This window comes from Sminthopsis crassicaudata, chromosome 1, assembly GCF_048593235.1.
Source record: "Sminthopsis crassicaudata isolate SCR6 chromosome 1, ASM4859323v1, whole genome shotgun sequence".
NCBI classification, from domain to species: domain Eukaryota; kingdom Metazoa; phylum Chordata; class Mammalia; order Dasyuromorphia; family Dasyuridae; genus Sminthopsis; species Sminthopsis crassicaudata.
Window position 1 is genome coordinate 181,348,602 of NC_133617.1, and position 20,974 is coordinate 181,369,575.

At 34.1% G+C, this 20,974-nt stretch overlaps 1 protein-coding gene across 4 annotated transcripts in view; it reads left to right on the forward strand.

The window, feature by feature from the left end:
• The window catches only part of RNF144B (ring finger protein 144B), a 252,393-nt gene that overhangs the window by 147,688 nt on the left and 83,731 nt on the right, over positions 1–20,974 (forward strand). For all 4 annotated transcript variants that reach the window (XR_012483017.1, XM_074272496.1, XM_074272504.1 and 1 more), the window contains one exon: positions 10,225–10,425. Coding sequence is in view for 3 of the 4 variants with exons in the window: in XM_074272496.1 (XP_074128597.1) it covers positions 10,261–10,425 (165 nt within the window). In the remaining variant the exon portion in view is untranslated. The remainder of the gene's footprint in view (positions 1–10,224; positions 10,426–20,974) is intronic.

Genomic DNA, 20,974 nt, shown 5'->3' on the forward strand with positions numbered 1-20,974 from the left:
CTGTGAAATGAGGGAATTTAATTTCCATATTTATAATTCTATGTATCTCTTAGCAATTTAGGACTCTTTATGCTTTGGCGATTATAATTTATGATTTGAAAATTTAACTTGGTAAAAAGGTTTAGACCCTAATTTGGAAGGAAGCTTATGGGTCCTTCGATCCAACTCTTTTACTTTGCTGGGGGATCCAGGGGAGAGAAAACTGAGGCAGGAAATTTGTTGCATGGTGTTTTCTAAATATGTTTTCCATGAATTTTGTTGTTCCCTTGGTTCTGTTGTGTCCTACTCTAAATGATCTCATTTAGAGTTTTCTTAGAGACAATTGGAGTGGATTACCATTTTCTTCTCCAGCTCTTTTTACAGATGAGGAAATTGTGATAAACAGGGTTAAATGAATTGCCCAAGGTTCACAGCTAGTCAATATCTGAAGCAAGATTTGAACTCAGGAAGATGAAATCTCACCGACTTCAGACTAGGTACTCTCTGTCTAAATTTTAGAAATTTATTAATAGTATCATTATTGCCTGGCTTTTTTTCAAGACTCAACTAAAATCCCATCTTTTTCTAGAAGAAGCCTTTCTTCCTTTCTCTTAATGCTAGTGCCTTCCTCCCATTAATTATCTCCAATTTATCTCACACACATCCTGTTTGTAAATAGTTTGTTTCCCATTAGACTGTGATCACCTTTAGAGTAGGGACTGGCTTTTGCCTTTTTTTGAAGCACTACCACTTAGCACAGTGACTGACATATAATAGGTGCTTAATAATAAACTGTTTATTGACATACTGAATACCTAAGTGGCAACATTTCTGCCTTTGAAAGGGAGTCTTGAAGCAAAAAAGAGAACTTAGCTTTTCTGTAGGGCTCTAAGAGAAAGGAATATTATTCTGGAAGAGGTAGGTAGGGAAGGCCAGTGGAGAAGAAATCATTGAAATTCTAACCACATTGTCATTCCTACTTACTTTGATTACCTCATAATAATGGGAGAGATAGGAGTGGATTTATACCTACTTGATCTGGGTTTTGTTTCTTTTGTGATAGTAATGAGACTATGCTGAAGACACCCAAACTGAGTCATTTGCACAAAATAATGGTTTCTGAGCTACTGTTAAACTTAGTTTTTCCAGAATATGATTTTTTTCCATTTCACCTTAGTGCAAAATTGCATTTTTATGGAGTCTCCAGTGAATGCATTATTTAGGGGTTAGGGCTAATTATGAGGGATTTTAATATTAGTGTGGTCTAAAGAGCCTGCTTTATTCCAGTAGAATTGAGTCTTTTAGAAAACATTCTGGCCTGGAAGATAACTCTCAGTACTAAAAGGTCTTTTCCTATGGAGCAGAGTTTGGAAGAAATAAAAATTAGATTTAAATTATTAGTTTCATTTCCAGAAAAAGATGAACTCTATAATATAATTATTTATTACAAATTCATATTTTGTTGTTGGAATCTTGAAATTAGAGATGGAAAGTGTTGAGCTTAATGGAATTAAAAGGATTGTCTCTGGTCCCTCTCCTACCATTGTCTAGGACTATGAATTTCAGAAGAGTTGTTGATTTACATTAATGCTTGTCTCTCTCCTTCTTTTTTCCCCACCCCCTCACCCTTTTCTACACCAACTTTGGAAATTTGGTAAGCAGATGAAATCCCAGGTTCACCCTCCACAAAAAACAAAACAAAACAAAACAAAACCCTAAAATGATCTTTCCCCTTAATAAATTTTATCTTAACATCTATAAAGGCTCTTACCTATTTGACATTGCATTTGATCCTCACAATTCATTAATTTAAATTGATAGGCCCTCATTGTCCCTATTGTTCTTATTTCATATATGAGAAAGCTGAGACCTAGAGATGTTGATTTGCTTAAGATTACTACCCAGTGTATGAGTAGTAGAAAAGAATTTGAACCCAAGTCTTTTGAGGCCAGATCCATTTTTAGTTTAATTTGCCTTGTTTTTTCCCCTTGAAAAACCAAGGGGAAAATAAATATATAAATAAATATATAAAAAATGAGATTTTTTGCCTTTCGATTAAGATAAAATATTTTATTCTGGTTTGTTTCTGCAAGACAGGGGAAGAGGAAGAGAAAAACATTTATTAAGTACTGACTGTGTGCCTGACAGTGTGCTAAGTACTTTACATATATTATCTCATTTCATCCTCACAATAATCCTGTTGCTGTTATTACTTCCATTCTACACATGAGGAAACTGAGGCAAAGGGAAACTTAAGTGACATGATGGAGATCACACAACTAGTCAGTATCCAATGACTGATTTCACCCAAGTTTTCCTGTTTCAGCCTCAAAGATTTGTTGATTAAGTATTTTTGTCCAAATACTTATGAGCCCAAATGCAGAACAAAGTAGGCATTTTTGTTAGTGCTGTACAAGCAAATGTTACTCTGGAATACTTGACAAGTTAGAAGTCTCTTGGTGAATTATTTTAAAATGTACCAACTCTCAGTTTTTCCAGATTCAGAAATGGCAGAAATGGATCTGTACTATACCTTTAGCTAAAGTTGTCCCAAACTGTTTGGTGTCAGGATTTGAAGTAGAGTCTATGGCCATTGAACCAAAGAAAATCAAATGTTCACTATAAGCACATTAAATGTGGAATCTTGGCATCATTACCCCCATGCTCTGAGCTAAGTAATTTCTGGTAATGGAGATGATATCACTTAAGCCACCTTTAAAGGCTTCTTTATATTTAACTAAAATCTCTTTTGTTGTAACACAAAACCATTTGCCATTCTTTTACCTGGGAGTACAGAACAATTGGCCTGTGTCCATCATGTCAAAATTTCTTTATTTGTTTGTAGTTTAGATCACTCCTTAGAATTTTTCTTCTTTAAGCTAAAAATTCCTATTCCTTAGATCCATTGGAAGAAATAAAATTAAATTACTAGTTCCATTTCAAGAAAAAGATTAACTTTATATAGTATGTACATGTATGTTAGCTTCTCTATTCAATGTAGTGAGAGCTGTGATTTATTAGAATTTTTCTGTCTTATACAGTTTTGTAAGACTTAAACTTGACAAATATTTTAATTGAAGGGAATCTGCCTTAATAACAACCTAATTTAAGAAATTCACATATTATTATTTTTGCTTCATTCCCTGAAATGAAATTTATGTTCATGTTGCTATCAGCTAACTTGTCTGGCTTTTTTTATTATATGTGTTTACCTGGGTGCCAAAACTTAACCATAATGTTGAATAGTGATCTGTGTACTGCCAGATACAATATATTTTGTTGGATAATAACTTACACTGAGGATATCAACCATCAGCTAAATAAACCATTAGTTTGGGAATAGAATAGACAACATCAGCACTATCTGCTCATTTTCAGATTGTCGGTAAACTTTAGCTGGATGTCATTATGTCCCAGGAGATATGGTTTGAGTATCTGTAATTAAGCAAGGATTAGACCTTCTGAGTTTTTATTTGCTATAGGGTGGGAGGAGATAGCAATATATAAAGAATGTTATGAAGATTCCAGGATTTGTGTTATAGCTTGATTATACATGGCGGCACTTTTTCTGTTATCCCTTTCCTCACACCTTCCTTTCTTGGAAAACTTCTTCTATTGCACTTTCACTGTGATGTGTTATCTAATCAAGTTTGTGACTCCAATTACATCAGAGCCCTGGCACTGAATGCTTTGTCTCAGTAAAGACAAACAGTCATGGGTTTCCTTTTCTTTGTCCTTTATTTTCCTGAGTCAGCCTTTGCATACTTGCCTGGGTCTATCTAGAGATGTGATAGCTCTATAGATAAATCATATTATATTTGCCTTAGTAACCTATTTACAGGGAATTCCATAGAAGTGTAAGTGCTCATTCACTGTAAGGTACTAGGGATGCGGAAATTTAGGTAGCTGTGGTTGTGAAAAGATAAATGATCGTTACTCTCATTAAGTGTCCCATTGCTAAAGCTTTCTTTAAAGAAAAGTTTGTAAAATTTTAAATGCAATTATCCCATTATAGCATTAGTCTTCCTCACCTCCCCTTTATTATTATAATTTTATAAGAAATTAGCTACCTCTGATTTTGGCTAGTCTAACAGGCTGCAGCTACCTTGGTTAAAAATACTTCCAATGTCAGAGCTCTCCCACCCACTGCATATTTTTGGGAGCATATTGCTTTTTTGGGTTGCCAGCAGAATATGAAAATTCCTTATACACCCTGTGCTTCCTGCCTTGCTTCTGAAGTGTTCCTTTCTTCAGCAGTCTTAATCCACACACAGGAGAAAAAAATGGTTTTCCTGTTCTCTCCTATCAGTGCTTGGTTTCTCTCATATAATGAACTCTTCATAGTACAAAATATATTTATAGACATAGGTAGAACTACTGAGGCTCCTTTTAAAAAAATAATGCAAACTGGGAAAAAGCTGACATTACCTTTACTTTCTTTTCTGGACGCATTCCTTTTCCATTTCCTTTAAAACCCCAGTCTACCATACTAATTTCTTCTTTTTATTTGAGTAATATTTTATTTTTTAATATTAAATTTTTTAAAATTTTGAGTTCAAAATTTTCTTCTTCTCTTCCTCATCTCCTTAGGCCAAACTAAGATTCTTTTCTAGAGATAGAAGCATTTAAAACATGTGATACTTTTATGATTTGAAATAGTTTTTTCTGTGGATGTCCTTAACAAATTCAAGTTTAAGTGTTTCATTTTTCTTCCAAAACTTATTCTTTGCTGCTTAGGTTCTCTTTTTTTCATTAGTACCTAACACAGAAATGGTACTTAATGGGTATAGTATAGCCTGTGGAACAATATGGTAGATCGTGGTGTTTTTCATTTAGTGGTTTATTAGTGATAGTCTAAGGAATTTTATGCTAAACATTCTATAATGGCACCTTAAACAGTAAATATTTGTCCAGTTATGTATGTAGTTTTTCTCTATGACAATCTGTGCATACTTGAGGCTTTGTAAGTTTGTTTCTGTAGTGATTTGAAGCTAGTGTGATCATGTACACTTTGTTATTGTGAACAATTCATGAATAAATACAAAATAACATTATGAGTATTAAATTACTGCAGAGTTTTACAATGCGTTTTGTAGGTGAAATTTTTGCAGGTGAAAGATTTTGGAACAAAAAAGTATTGGGGATCCATTCATGTAATGGAAACAATATTGGATTTGAGTCAAAGAACCTGAAAGTCAGATTCCTGGCTCTGATATTTATGACACTATGAATTTGGGCAAGTCACGTTTCTGGACCTCAGTTTTCTCAACTTTAAAAATGAGAAGGATTGGCCCAAAGACCCTTAAGGTCTTTTCTACACCTGAATCTATGATCTTACAATGATAGTAATAATACTCTTTATTAATAAAATAAATGAAATAATAAAATTATTTTGTTAATAAAATAAAATTTAAAAATATTTATGTAGAACATTTAAGACTTATAAAGCATTTAAATTTTTTCAATAATTTTATTTTTCCAAATATATATAAATATGGTTTTTGACTTTCATTTTTGTAAGGCTTTGTGTTCCAAATCTTTGTCCCTCCCTCAAGCTCCCTTCAAGTCAGTAAACAATAGGTTAAATATGTGCAATTCTTCTAAATACTTGCAAAGATAACTTTCAACATTCATTTTTGCAAGACTTTGTATTTCAAATTTTCCAAGGCTGAAACAATCTGATACAGGTTAAATATGTGCAATTCTTTTAAACAAATTTCCATATTTATCACACTGTGCTAGAAAAATCTGACTAAAAGGGGAAAAGCCATGAGAAAGAAAACAAACCAAGACACAAAAAGCTAAAATACAATGTTTTGATCCATATTCAGTCTCCATAGTTTTCTCTCTGGATGCAGATGGCATTTTCCATCCCAAGTTTATTGGAATTGCCTTGAATCACGTGGTTGATGAGAAGAATTAAGTCCATCAGAGCTGATTATCACATAATCCAAGTTGTTACTGTGTACTGTGTTCTTTTGGTTTTGCTGGCTTCACTCAATATCACTTCATGTAAGTCTTTTCAGGCTTTTCTGAAATCAGCTTAAAGCACTTTCTTTATAACTTTCTTACAAAAGTAGGTAAAGAATTACGCTAATAAAATGAGAAAAATAATAGCATTTATATAGTGCTACTTTGCAAATATTGTCTAATATTGTCATCCATATCACAGTCTTACTGTGCCAGATTGGAGGTACTTTTAATATCAAATCAATAAATTATTTTCCAAAGTATGTTTCTTTATAGAAAAATTAATAGAATAAGAATGTTTATTCCTTCCACCTACTGGGTCATTTCTGATGATGTGTGCCCCAGAAGATCAAATATAAATCTTCACATTCAATTTTCCATTTGATGAATGCTAAAAATAATTTCATTTTCTCCAATTCCAAATTTTCAAGGATCTCAAGAGGCCAACTAGCTCAACTTTCACTTTCATAAGAATTCTCTTTACAACATCCCCCTAAAATGGACATGTAACGTTTCCCAGACGTCTAATGAAGGAGATATATCTTCAGGTATTCCATTCTACTTCTAGATAGTTCTTGGTTCCCCAGATTTTTCTGTGCTATTTTAAATGAACTCCTAAAAACAAAAAGCAGCATAGATTATACTTTTCATCATATTCATGGCCTATATTTAATCTAAATAGAATGTCTCCTGTAATTTCCGGAAAACTACAGACTATGTAGCATGATATAAGATTTTCAAATATTAAAAATCTTAATTTTTTTTTATTGGGAAAACTATTTCATTTCTTAAATTTTTTCTTAGTGTATCAATGCATATCTTTTTGTATGGTGGACTTTTAAAAAAGTTTAGGTACTTCTGGCATTTACTGGATGGGCAGAACTGTGACTAATATCTTAGTTTCTTTGAAAAATTCCCAAGCATGTTGCCAAGTAGGAGTAGCAGAACTGTGCTTTTTAAAACCATGCTTCCCTAATAACTCTAATTCTCTTACATGTAGGAAACACTCTGAATATAGATGTTTCTGACAGTCTTCTTTCTTTAAAAAATATTAATTGATATATAAATAAAATGTCATTTTCATTTCTATTTTCCTTCCTTTCCTCTCCAGCAAATCATCCCATGTAATAAAAAAAAAAAAAACTTAAAAAGAGGGGAGAGAGCAGTTCATCAAAACAAACACACACATTGCTCAAGTCTAACTGTATGCAATGGTCCACATCCATAATTCTTCATCTCTGAAAAGAAGGGAACAAGATACATTTTTGTGTTAGGGGCCAAGTTTGGCTATTGTAATTAATGAGTATTCAGGTTTGATTTTTGTTATCACTTTCTATAATTTTCATATCAGAGAATTATTAACAGACAAAATATGTTGATTTTATGAGATACTATATGTATTTTTTATGCATTTCTTTGTTTCTAAACTTTTTTATGTCATCTGCATGTTATCCGTGGCTTCTGTAAGACACTAAAAAAATGTCCATTTTAATTTCTTATGCAGACCTACAATATATTGAAACCATGATGGGGAAAGTTGGGATATGGAAAGTTGCAGTGTGGAAAGGATAACTGTATATTGTTGAAGTCATTATGTATATTTTCCTGATTCTGCTTACTTCATCCTATATAAGTCATATCAGTCTTCCCATTTTTAAGAATTCTAAGTATTCATAATTTCCTATTTAGACGGGATGCTCTATTGCTTCCTTATGTCACAGATTGTTGAACTATTCCCCAGCTGATGGCAATTACTTTGTTTCTAGTTCTTTACTAATTCAAAAAGTCTAGCTGCTTCTCCCTTTCTCCTGCCCCTTCTGCCCCCCATCCCCATTATAAGAAACACTTGATGAAGAAATCTTTTCCCATTATGTGTATATACCAACATTGCTTATTCTGATAGGTTATGTAGGCATCTCTTTTGAAAGTGGAGATAAAGAAGCTTATGAATGAGATTAAAGATCAGTGACATATAGTGAAAATTTCCCAGGAACTAGGTATCTTCCCTGAAATTGAGGCTTTCTTGGAATAAGTATAACAGGTGGTAGTTTCCTGACTTGGTTCAGTCAGTCATAAACCTAATTATATGTATTCATTCATTCTCCCCACACCCAACTGACTAGAGAACTCTAAAGAAAATTATAAACTTCCAGATGCTGGATTTGATATAGAGATTGCATATTTAAATTGGAAGGGTAAGCAGGAATTTAGTTAAATAAGATATCACTTCTCATGTGACTACTACTATGGGAAATTTGCCTGTAACAGACACGATCAAGGTACCTTTTGACCACAGTTGATTAAACTAACTTTGCTATCTATATGGTAAGGTTCTCTTTCCACATAAGACCAGAAAAAATCTTATAATTTATTTCCAAAAGGAGCTGATGATCTGCATGCATGTGAACATTTTGTTCCCATTTTCTATGGTGTTGTATATAGAGGAGTACCCGTTGACTCAGCTCAAGCCTCTTTGATGTTCTCTGCATATATATCTAGGCTTCATTTCCTGGAGGAATGGAACTGAGTGGCAACCATGATGTCCTTGAGGATTATATGTACATTGTGGTAATCACAGGTTTAGGAACTGAATGATAAAAGCCTTCATTTCCCAATTCCTTTACATCTTCTCTGACTATTCCACCCAAGCTAAATTATTACTTTCAGGTAGTCCTTAACAGGTGCTTGATATTGGGCAAAGCATGCAATTTTTGGACCTCAGATTTTCAATCTTTCATTTGCAACATTTGATGATACCTCGTGAATTAATGAGGTCTAGGATAGCAGTGTCAAACTCAAAGAGAAATAAGGACTGTGAAATTTTGAATAAGGATCCCTATATGCTGCATATTGGCTTAGAAAACCATATGTTCACAGGATCTATATTTATTGTATTTTTATTTATTTTGTTAAATATTTCACAATTATATTTAAATCTGGTTCCGGCTGCACTCAAACATGTGAAATGTTTTGTCTTTGATGCTTTTGGAAGAGTAGGTGGGACTTGAAATCAAAAGGTCTAGGTTCAAAACCTGCCACAGACTGTTATCCTAGGAAGATACTTCACTGTGTTTTAGTTTCCTCATCTGTAAAATGAGGGAGTTAAATTTGGCAGTCTTTAAGGGCCCTTCCAGTTCCAAATCTATTAGACTATTATTGATTATTCAATGATTTATTTTCATTAACACATATTAAATATTTCTGACAGCTGCCATACTGGGACAATGCATCAAATATTGTGCATTTCTGCCAAAAAGTAGTCTTAAAGTAGAATTTTAATCCCCACCCCCCCAGTAAATTCTCAAAAAGTGTGTGCAGTGTCTTAGTCATTCCAAAATGAAAAGTTTTAGTTATTTCAAAAAAGAAAAAAAAAGATTTTGGGGTTTAATTGGATGACCATATTTATTTGAAAAACAGTAAGAATTTGGGGGATTTAAAAAATGCATTGGACAGTTTACAGCTATAAAATGTAAAGGTTTTAGAAACAGCATTAAGAGAAAATTTTTTTTCAAGATTCCTTGATATATTTTCTTAGATCTTTTAAAATATAAATCTTATAAAAACCCATAGAACTAAACCAGAAGCTTCTAAACCCCCCTTTTGCATATGGCTCCCCACCTCCTCCCTCTAGCTCAAGCATACTTTATTTCAGTCACACCACACATATGGAAAGCTCCCAAAGTATAACAGGGCTATCAGATGCCTGTGACTTTAGTTAAAGCTGTGGGACTACAGAATCTTCCCTTGGATATAATTAGTTGAGTTGGAATAGGTAAAATAGAGTTGCTCTTATTCTTTGTTTTTTGAATTCATAAGGCTCATAATTCTGCAACTGAAGGGGACCACAGAGATCATGTACTCCAACCTTTTCATTTGATCAATGAGAAACTTGAGGCCCAGGAGATTAAATTAGTCATTCAATCAAATAGATATTTAATTAGTGCCTACAAATGTCTGAGGCTCTATGTTCAATACTGGGCATACAAAAATAACAGAAATGACTTGCTTAAAAACACATAGGTAGAAAGTGAGAGCCTGGGAGTTCAGTACTCCTTCCACTGACCCACTTTGCCTTGTTAATTGCTATGAATGTATAAGCTTAATTTTAAACTTCTCTTTCACTGTCCCCAACCAAAACTTTATGAAGTACATAATGTTTTCAGACATGCCCTAACTTGATATAGTCTGTATTTAGATTGGCAGTTCTTTATGTGAATGCTCTTGGAGACTTTTGAGTAATACGGATAAGTATTAAGTTCTGAAATCTGATTACAGGGATTAAGAAGATCCAAGAAGTGACCAAACATACTGATGGACTCTGCTGGTGAACTCTGCTATCACAATATGACAATGGAAAAACCAGCTACTGGAGAACTAGCCTTGGATCCTTTGGTCACTTGCAAGCTCTGTCTTTGTGAATATTCTATGGATAAGATGACCACTCTTCAGGAATGTCAGTGTATCTTTTGTACATCGGTAAGTTTCCTTGACCATTTGATCAAAGCAACTTTGAGTGCAATTTTGAGTAGAAACTTGAGAGGTCAATCTAAGCTTACTAAAATAATTTTAACCCTATATAGAGAACTTTTTTTGGACAGCATAGAAATGCCATAAATAGAAATAGATAAATGGGAATGGTAAGAAGGTATTATTTGGAATCTTAGAAAGATCATCTAAAAGACTAAAGAATAAAAAGAAATAAGGAAACATGTCTACAAATATTTACGAAACTATTTACCAGAGAGTCTCTTCATTGCAGGAAGAACATCATTAGAGACACTCCAAATTTTACAGGAGACAAAATCCAAGAAAGGATCCAGCAATTAAATCTATATTCATAAGTGTCTATATGGTAAATATGACAATCAAAGGGACATAACTCAGAGAAGCATATTTAACCCTTTAGGAATTTCTGAAACTTTGGGGATGAGACTTTTAATTGAGAATATGGCTTTGGAAAACTATGCATTTATCTAAAACCAGGAAATCTTAACACTAACATTGGGAGAACATTTGTTTTAATATCAACAGAGACAGGAATGAAGGTATATTGTCTTTGGAATATCTAATGGACCAGTGGTCTCCAAATGGGGAAATTGGAATGGAGGAAAGGCGAGGAAAGGCATCGACCCTAGAGAGTCTCCATGGCTTAACTCCACAAGTTGATCTATCAATTGATCTATCAGATAGAAGTTGGAAAGACAAGTGGCAGTAGTAGGGTCTACCTCCAACAATCGTGATCTACTCAGTCTCCAAAACTCTCTCACTCTGCCCTCTCCTTCTTGTGAAGATTCTTATCTTCCTTCATTCTAAGTGTACATCTACTCAGATAATGTTCCCCTGATAGTAATAGCAGGTGTGCCTCAGAGGACAGGTTTTACTTTTAGCAGTGATCATTGAGGCAGATTCTGGACTCCCCTCTCCATCTTTTCATTTTTGGTGGGATAAATGACATCCATTCTATGGATTCTATGGATGGCCAGGTTGGGTGATTTGGATAAGTTCTGATATGGATCCCAAGTATCATTAAATTATCTTCCCATCCCATCCACACCCTCAGCTCACCTTTTTTTCAAACTTCCTTATTATTGTTAAGGTTACTGTCATTCTTCCTTCCAGTCACCTAGAGCTTAACAACCTCCCAGTCACCTTTGACTTTTCTTTATTCCACATATCCAAGTAGTTGTAAATCTTGCTGTTTCTATTTCTACATCTCTCTATATGTTCCTTTCTATCTATTTACACAGTCACCACCCCTACTTTAGACACTGATTACCTCTCACTTGAACTGTGGCAGTAACCAACCTACTGACTGGTCTCTTTTTCTACAACTTTTCCCTACTCAAAAGCACTTTTATGTAAAGCACAGGTCTGACCAAGTCACTCTCTTCCCCCCCCCAAGGAATTGCAGTGGCCCCTTATTAACTATAGAAGCAACCTTTATTTATTTTTTTATCTCATCCTTTTAACATTTCTATTTTAGTCAGAATTTTATAATTTTATAACTTACATAGATATAATTTATGAATAAATATATATCAGAGCTACATGCTCAAAGTTTTTTTTCCTTTTTTTTTTTTTTTTGCTGATAATGCTAAAAATGTTTAGAGAATTTCTATAGACAATCTGAACAATTAAGTAAATGAAAATTATGGGAAACAGGAAGTAGATCATAAGTCTTCTATGAGGGTGCATGACAGAGTAGCAATAAAGGACTTTAATTATCTTGAAATTTATTTAAACCTTTTTTTACCTAAAAAGGAACAGCTAATCATTTATTGGCTTGTTTTGATTACAGTTTCTTCCTTCAAAAGGCAGAAGAACAAAAAAAATAGAGCCATTTTTTTAGATCTAATTTTTTACAATAAGGAGGAACTTTTTACTATTATGGGGTAGAGCAAAGAAGTGACCACTTCCTTATTGAAAAAGCAGAAGAAAGATAGGTATAATTAGGTTTTTGGTGAGCAGATTTAAGAGTTCATAGGAAGAATGGAACTTATGGCTTCAACTTTTATGTCAGTCCGGGAGAAGTGGGAAGTTCTCAGGATTGGGATTCTTAATATTTCAGAAGGGTATATTGTTTAACCAGAAGGATGATAGTCTCACCAGAAATGTTTATTAATCTGGAGAAATATTGTTTGAATTCTACTTTGAAGAAAATGATGCTTAATCAGTCAATAAGCATTAAGAGTTTACTATGTGCCAGGCATTATGCTAAGTGATAAAGGTACAAAGAAAGGCAAAAACTAGGTCTCTGCCCTCAAGAAATCCACATCCGAATAGGGAATGCAACATAACAAATAGTATATAAATAATATATACAGTGTAACTGTATATATCATTTCCCTCTGTGGGAAGGTGCTAGCTGGGGAAGGTGGTTTGAGTGGAAGATGGGGACCTAAGAAGGCTTCCTGAAGAAACAGATTTGGACTGAAATCTTTTAGGATACATAAGGGAGAAATGAGAAGGGAGGGCATTCTAGGCAGGGAGACATCTAATGAAAAGGGACAGCTGGGAGGTAGAGTTGAGTACAGGGAACAGCAAGCAGGGTCAGTGTTCCTCAAAGGGAGTGAGGAGTAAAGAGTCCAGGTTGTGAAGGGTTTTAAAAGACAAAGGATTTTGTATTTGATCCTGGAGGTAATAGGAATCACTAGAGTCTGAATTGGGGGTAACATGGAGAGAGGAAGATCATTTTGGCAGTTGTATGGAGGATAGCTTGGAGTGAGGAGAGACCCTAGGCAGGTTATTTGATAATCTGAACCTGATGTGATAAGGTCCTACACCATAGAGGTAATTGTATGAGGGAAGAGGAGATCGAGGAGACATGGTGTAATGGTAGAAACAATGTGTCTTGACAAGAAAAGAGAGTCAGGGATGACACTAAGATTGTCATAATAGGAGAGTTTGAAGTGGGAAGGCTTTGGGGGAATGATAACATTTTATTTTTTGAATTTCAGTAGTATTTTACTTTTCCAATTATTTGTAAAATAGTTTTTAATATTCATTTTTGTAAGATTTAGAGTTCCAAATTTTTCTCTCTCCCTACTTTACCTCCCTCCCTTCCCAAGAAAGCAAGCAGTATGAAATAGATTATATATGTACTGCCTTTTAAAACATTTTTATATTAGTCATGTTTTGAAAGAAAAATCAGAACAAAAGAGAAAAACCCTGAGGAAAAAAATCCAGCCCCCCCCCAAAATAGTGAAAATAGTTTGCTTCAATCCACATTCAGTCTCCGTAGTTCTCACAATAGAAGCAGATGGCATTTTCTATCTCCATTGGAATTATCTTGGATCACTATATTGCATATAATTTTGCAGTTACTACTGTTCTCCTGGTTTTTACTTCATTCAGCATCAGTTCATTTAAGTCTTTCCAAGCTTTTCCAAATCGGCCCACTCATTATTTCTTATAGAACAATAATATTTAATTATTTTCATATGATTAGTCAGTTATTCCTAAATTGATGGGCATCAGTGAGTACTATTTTATTTTTTTTATTTTTATTTTTATTTTTTTTTATTCATTTTTCCAAATTATCTTCTCCCTCCCTCCACTCCCTTCCCCCGATGACAGGCAATCCCATACATTTTACATGTGTTACAATATAACCTAGATACAATATATGTGTGTAAATACCATTTTCTTGTTGCACATTAATTATTAGCTTCCGAAGGTATAAGTAACCTGGGTAGATAGACAGTAGTGCTAACAATTTACATTCACTTCCCAGTGTTCCTTCTCTGGATGTAGTTATTTCTGTCCATCATTGATCAACTGGAAGTGAATTGGATCTTCTTTATGTTGAAGATTTCCACTTCCATCAGAATACATCCTCATACAGTATTGTTGTTGAAGTGTATAGTGATCTTCTGGTTCTGCTCATTTCACTCAGCATCAGTTGATTTAAGTCTCTCCAAGCCTCTCTGTATTCCTCCTGCTGGTCATTTCTTACAGAGCAATAATATTCCATAACCTAGTGAGTACTATTTTAAACAAGCACAGTTTGAGATGTCTAGGAGGCAGCCTGTGATGTGAAACTGAAGTTCTGAAGAGAAATGAGGATTGCATATATAGTTCTGGGAATCATAGTCTTTAAAGACTTAGTGACTTGGAACAAAATCTTAGATTTTCTGTTTTCTTCCAGTGTTTGCATTATTGTAATGCTTTTTTATTCCTTGAAACAAAAGAAATCTCACTAAAATCAGAATGGAAACTTTTTCCAGGGGTGTTAGAAATATCTAAAGCAAAAAGTCAAATTCATGTTTCATGATAAAACTTTAACCATGTAGAATTGAAGGCAATGTTACATCTGATTAAGTTGTTTCTGGTTATAGAAAATAGAAGCTTCACAGGGCAAGATAGTGAATAAAAATAGTAATCTAGTGTTTGACAAACCCAAAGATCCCAAATTTTGATATAATAATTCATTATTTGACAAAAACTGCTGGGAAAACTGGAAATTAGTATGGCAGAAACTAGGCATGGACCCACATTTAACACCACATACTAAGATTAGATCAAAATGGGTCCAAGATTTAGGCATAAAGAACGAAATCATAAATAAATTGGAGGAACATGGGATGGTTTACCTCTCAGACTTGTGGAGGAGGAAGGAGTTTGTGTCCAAGGGAGAACTAGAGACCATTATTGATCACAAAATAGAAAATTTTGATTACACCAAATTAAAAAGTTTCTGCACAAACAAAACTAATGCAAACAAGATTAGAAGGGAAGTAACAAATTGGGAAAACATTTTTACAGTTAAAGGTTCTGATAAAGGCCTCATCTCCAAAATATACAGAGAATTGATTTTAATTTATAAGAAATCAAGCCATTCTCCAATTGATAAATGGTCAAAGGATATGAACAGACAATTTTCAGATGATGAAATTAAAACTATTTCCGCTCATATGAAAGAGTGTTCCAAATCACTATTGATCAGAGAAATGCAAATTAAGACAACTCTGAGATATCATTACACACCTGTCAGATTGGCTAAGATGACAGGAACAAATAACGATGAATGTTGGAGGGGCTGTGGGAAAACTGGGACACTGATACATTGTTGGTGGAGTTGTGAAAGAATCCAACCATTCTGGAGAGCAATCTGGAATTATGCCCAAAAAGTTATCAAAATGTGCATACCCTTTGACCCAGCAATGCTACTACTGGGCTTATATCCCAAAGAAATACTAAAGAAGGGAAAGGGACCTGTATGTGCCAAAATGTTTGTGGCAGCCCTTTTCATAGTGGCTAGAAGCTGGAAATGTCCATCAATTGGAGAATGGTTGGGTAAATTATGGTATATGAATGTTATGGAATATTATTGTTCTGTAAGAAATGACCAACAGGAGAAATACAGAGAGGCTTGGAGAGACTTACATCAACTGATGCTAAGTGAAACGAGCAGAACCAGAAGATCATTATACACTTCAACAATGATACTGTACGAGGATGTATGCTGATGGAAGTGGATTTCTTCAACATAGAGAAGAGCTAATCCAATTCCAATTGATTAATGATGGACAGAATCAGCTACATCCAGAAAAGGAACACTGGGAAATGAGTGTAAACTGTTATTTTTACCTTCTGAATCCAATTCTTCCTGTGCAACAAGAAATTCGGTTCTACACACATATATTGTATCTAGAATATACTGTAATATATTTAACATGTATAAGACTGCCTGCCATCTGGGGGAGGGGGTAGGGAGAGGAAGGGAAAAAATCTGAATAGAAGTAAGTGCAAGGGATAATGTTGTAAAAAATTACCCATGCATATGTACTGTCAAAAAAAAAGTTATAATTATAAAATAAAATTAAAATTAAAAAAAAAAAAAAAAAGAAAATAGAAGTTATGCTGTATTGTAATTTAGGGTCACCAGAAAATAACAGTGAAACTTAACTCTGTTTTCATAACTGCCTAGTTCCTCTTTTTTTTTAAAGCCACAGAATTATTTCCTAGTTTTGCTTCAGCAGCCCAGTTTCAGGCATCAGAGCACTTCCTTCTCATTGTTGAAAACTCAAAATCGATCTATCCTTAAAAAAACCAAAACTTCTTTTTTGGTGATTTTCTAGATGGGAAATGGCTGTGCTTATATAAAAAAAAAAATAACCTTTCCCTGTTCTTTCTATAACCTGTTCTCTTAACAAAGTAACTGGTCAACAGTTGGGATGGGCCTGTATAGGTGTTTAGATTAGGGTGCAGAAAGGTGTTCTCAGTTCTTCAGTTTTATCTTTCCTTCCTTTGGCTGCTCAAAGAAAGAACCTCCATGATCATGCACATAAAACTTTACTACAGAATCAGATTTGCAGACAGTATGAAGACCTCAGATATTGTGACTCATAGAAAATTTATGTGACCATGCTCACATAGCAATCTGGTAGATTTATTGGAGTTGAGGGGAGGAAGTAGTGACAGACTTTATTGAACTTGTGTGCATTTAGTGACATCTAGATGGCATAGTGGATATGTCATTCAAGAAGACCTTAGTTCAAATCCTGCCTCATACTTCCTATCTGCACATCCCTGAGAAAGTGGTTTCAGTTCTCTTAGTCTCAGTTTCCTTTTATGCATAATGGAGATTAAAAATAACACCTACTTCACATGTTTATTGTCAGGATTAAAGTTCATTGCAAACCTTAAAACTCCATGCTGATGTTTGCTATTTATAAAGTAGTATTTAAATAGATGGAACTTTATCCTACTATATATCACAGTTATAACTGTAGTATATAGTAATCCTAGTATACAGTATGTCCTATTCATTACACTTACAGTCCTAGAATTGTACCAGTGTACCCATAGTTTTTCATGATGCTTTATAGATATTCTAGCTTGATAACCATACTGTGATTGTGGTAGTTGTTCAGTTATTTCAATTGTGTCCCCCTCTTGATGATCCATTTGGGGTTTTCTTGTAAAAAAAGAGAGTGAAGTAGTTTGCCATTTCCTTCCTTCTCTGGGTCATTTTTACAAATGAGGAACTGAGACAAACAGGGTTAAGTGACTTGCCCAGGTTCACATAGCTAGTAAGTGTTGAAGCCAGATAAGTCTCCCTAAAGTGACTTGACCAGGGTTATACAGCTACTTAATATCTGAAGCCAGATTTGAACTCAGAAAGATGAGTCTTTATTTAAGGCTTTAGAGATTTTTTTTTTATTTAATTCATTTCTGTTATTATATAGATGAGGAAACTGATGTTAATGGACTGCAGAAAATATAAAAGATACAGCACTGGAAGGATCTCGATTCATCTAGTCCAGTTCTTAATTTTATAAATGAGGGAATGATTTATTACCTGTGTGATAGGAACTCAAGTCCTGATTCTTGAAGCAGTTCCCTTTCCATACATACATGTACATACACATACATACGCCTATACTTGGTTTCTCTTCTAACCACATAATCATTTTTTGCCTTGCGTACATGTTTGGATTTTAATAATAGCAACTTCTTTATGTCTCATACCCCTGTAAGTCTGACTCATATAAATGTTATCATCTTGAAGATGGGAATCTTTTCTTTGTTGTCCTTATAGGCGACTTAGTAGGGCAGTAGATAAGAATGATAGATCTGGAATGAGGAAGACTTGTGTCCAAATTTGGCCTGTGATTCTGGACAAGTCACTTAAATTCTGTTTGCCTCAGTTTCCTCAACTGTAAAATGGAGATAATAATAGCATCTCTCACTCAGAGTTATTGTGAGAATGAAGTAAAATATAAACCACTTAGTCCAGTTCTTGGAACATATAGTAGGTACTTAATAAATTCATCCTTTCCTCTCTCCCTTCCTCCTTCTATTTCTGTTTTTCTTCTCTATCCTTCCTACTTCTCTTTCTTCTTCCCTTTTTCTTCCTTCCCCTTGTATTTCTCCCCAGCTTCTTGCACACTGCTTTGCCTTCAGTGGGTGCTTAATATTTCTTAGAAATTAATGTTTAATGGATAATAATGTTTGTACTCAAAATTTGTAAAGTAGGACTATATTAAATTATTTCCCACAAATGAAATTCTGTGCTAATTTTTAAAAACCTCTAGAGAATGTCTATAAGGAGAATATTTTGTACTTGCATAGAGATCTAGTTTCTCATTAAAAGAATTGGGAAAATGGGCAATTTATAAAGATATTTACCAGTGAAACTTGTTATTGTTATTGCCATGGTAGCTTGCCACCAACATGTACTCAATATTGAGGAAAGATGGAATAAAAGTCATTTCAAAAGCATGGGATTTTGCCTGTTCAATTGAAATCCAGGATATTTTTGTATTAAATAGTAACTCTAGACTTGCTTGTGAAATATATTATCCTTTGATCACTAAGGAAAGGATCCTAGGACCATTTCCTTTTCATCAAAGATATCCATATCCTGAAATGATATAATCCATTTAAAAAACCTTGTCCACTCAGATTAATCTGGAAGCATGTTTCAAAAGATTAGTTTCCACTAAGTAGCAGATGGAATGTGTACAGCCCAGCTCTTGATTTCCCAGGTCTGTAGGATTGTCTGTAAGACAGGATTGAAAACTGGAACATAAGTGAAAGAAGAGACCCAAGATTCCTCCTGGGAATTACTTATCATAGCAGGGAGAACTTGTTAGTCTACTCTCTTGTGAGCAATGATTTGCCTTGCTGGTTTGTTTTGAAAGTGATTTCTATCAGCCATGAGTTAAGGGAAAAATAAAAAACTGTATTGCATGTTTTCATAACCTAGATAATTTCACCTGAAAAGAGTTGGTATGTTTGGGTTTGGCCTATTTACCCTTCAGATTAAAGACAGGATGTATTGAGCAAAAAGAAAATAGAGTCCAGCCATCTCCTAAGCTTTTTTTTTCCATTACAGCTTCTTGGCACTAAGTAGTTAAACTCCCTTCTATTCAGATCTCCAAGCCAAATCGGTTTTCCAATGTTTTAAGACTGAGAGGAAGTATAAAATATTTCAGACTGAACCCTTCTCCTCTTTTTGGGAGACCTTTAAGGAAAATCTACATTTTGCTTTTAAGAAGTTGACAGATTTGAATGTTAGTTTGGGCATTTTAATTTGTTTTTGGTTTTGTTTTATAATAATTATTATTTTGTAACTTTCAATTTAAGGAAAGCTAAGGTCTTAGGAACTTGAAACAGGTTTTTCCAGGTTTCTAAATGAGTTATGTGTCAGGAAAATAGCACTGTTTATCCATTTTCTTTTTTATTTTAATTGAATGAAGCATTTATCACTTGCATGCCTCACTGTCTCAAGTATACCAAGGTTGTATTTTCTTACACAACTTTTCTGTGTTCTAAGAACACATTTAGAAAAAAAGTGATCACTTAAAAAATATTTAACTACTTCACAATCACTGTGTTCTAACATTGTACAGTAAAGGTCACTTGCCCAGCCTAGCTACTGTTTTGTGGAATTTTAAGTCTAACAATTAAGAAGAGATAGGAATTTCTTTGTTGATGTTTTCATGCCAATAAACTAAATAGAGATTGTCCATTTCAATGAATAAGACTATTCATTCCAAAGTATGGGTGGGCATCATGCCAGTTGAATTACCAAATTTGGAATCTAGTGGAAGGTATGATGCTGAAAACACAAAACCAATACTATTTTAAAGGCAAGTGATGTCAGGTGTTTCTAATGAGGCTATAAAGCACAGATGGATAAGTGTAATAAACTACCATTTTTTGTAATAAACAAATAGATAAAATATCTTTTGCTTAGGCATAAAAAGTAATATAATGATCTTCATGCTTTTTGTTGGGATTTGAAAATGAATATTTATGGTAATTTCAATATTTTATACTTTCAAAAATGATTTCTGAGCTACTTTCTCCTTCCATAAATAAATGTCATTAAATACTTGTCAATCTAATTTCCCAATTATTCTTCTATGCCTTTCCCTCCATTCATCTTTTAAGTCCCGTTCCATATAGTTCTTTCCCTAATCTTAAATAATGAAATAGATTTGGAAAGAACTTCAAAGGACATCCTATCTGATGACATAAATGTTCTTTATCTCCAACAAAGGGCATTTAGATAGTCAGCTGCTAGCTGAAGACTTTTAATTTTAGAGATATAGTCTATGCCATTTTTGTACAATTATAATTGATAGAGAGCCAATTCTGCCTCTCTGTACCTTCTATCTATTTATTCTATTTCTATCCTTAAGGGTCAAGATGATTAGAATGCCTTTTCCATATAAACTCCTCAAATATCTTTTTTTTGAGGCAATTAGGTTAAGTGACTTGCCTAGGGTTATATGACATTGCTAAGAAGTGATAACTGCCTGAAGTCAAATTTGAACTCAAGATATCCTGACTTCAGAGGTAGTGCTCTATCCACTGCGCCACCTAGCTGCCCTGCTCCTCAAATATCTTAAGATAACCACATTCCCTCAATCATGTCTTCTCTTCTCTGAACTTAAGGTCCTCCAATTCCTTGATGGAGTATCAAAACTTCTAGATCCCCTAGCTATCTTTCATGTCTCCTTCATTCGATTGTGAGCTCCTTAAGGGCAGGAACTGCCTTTTGGTTTCTGCT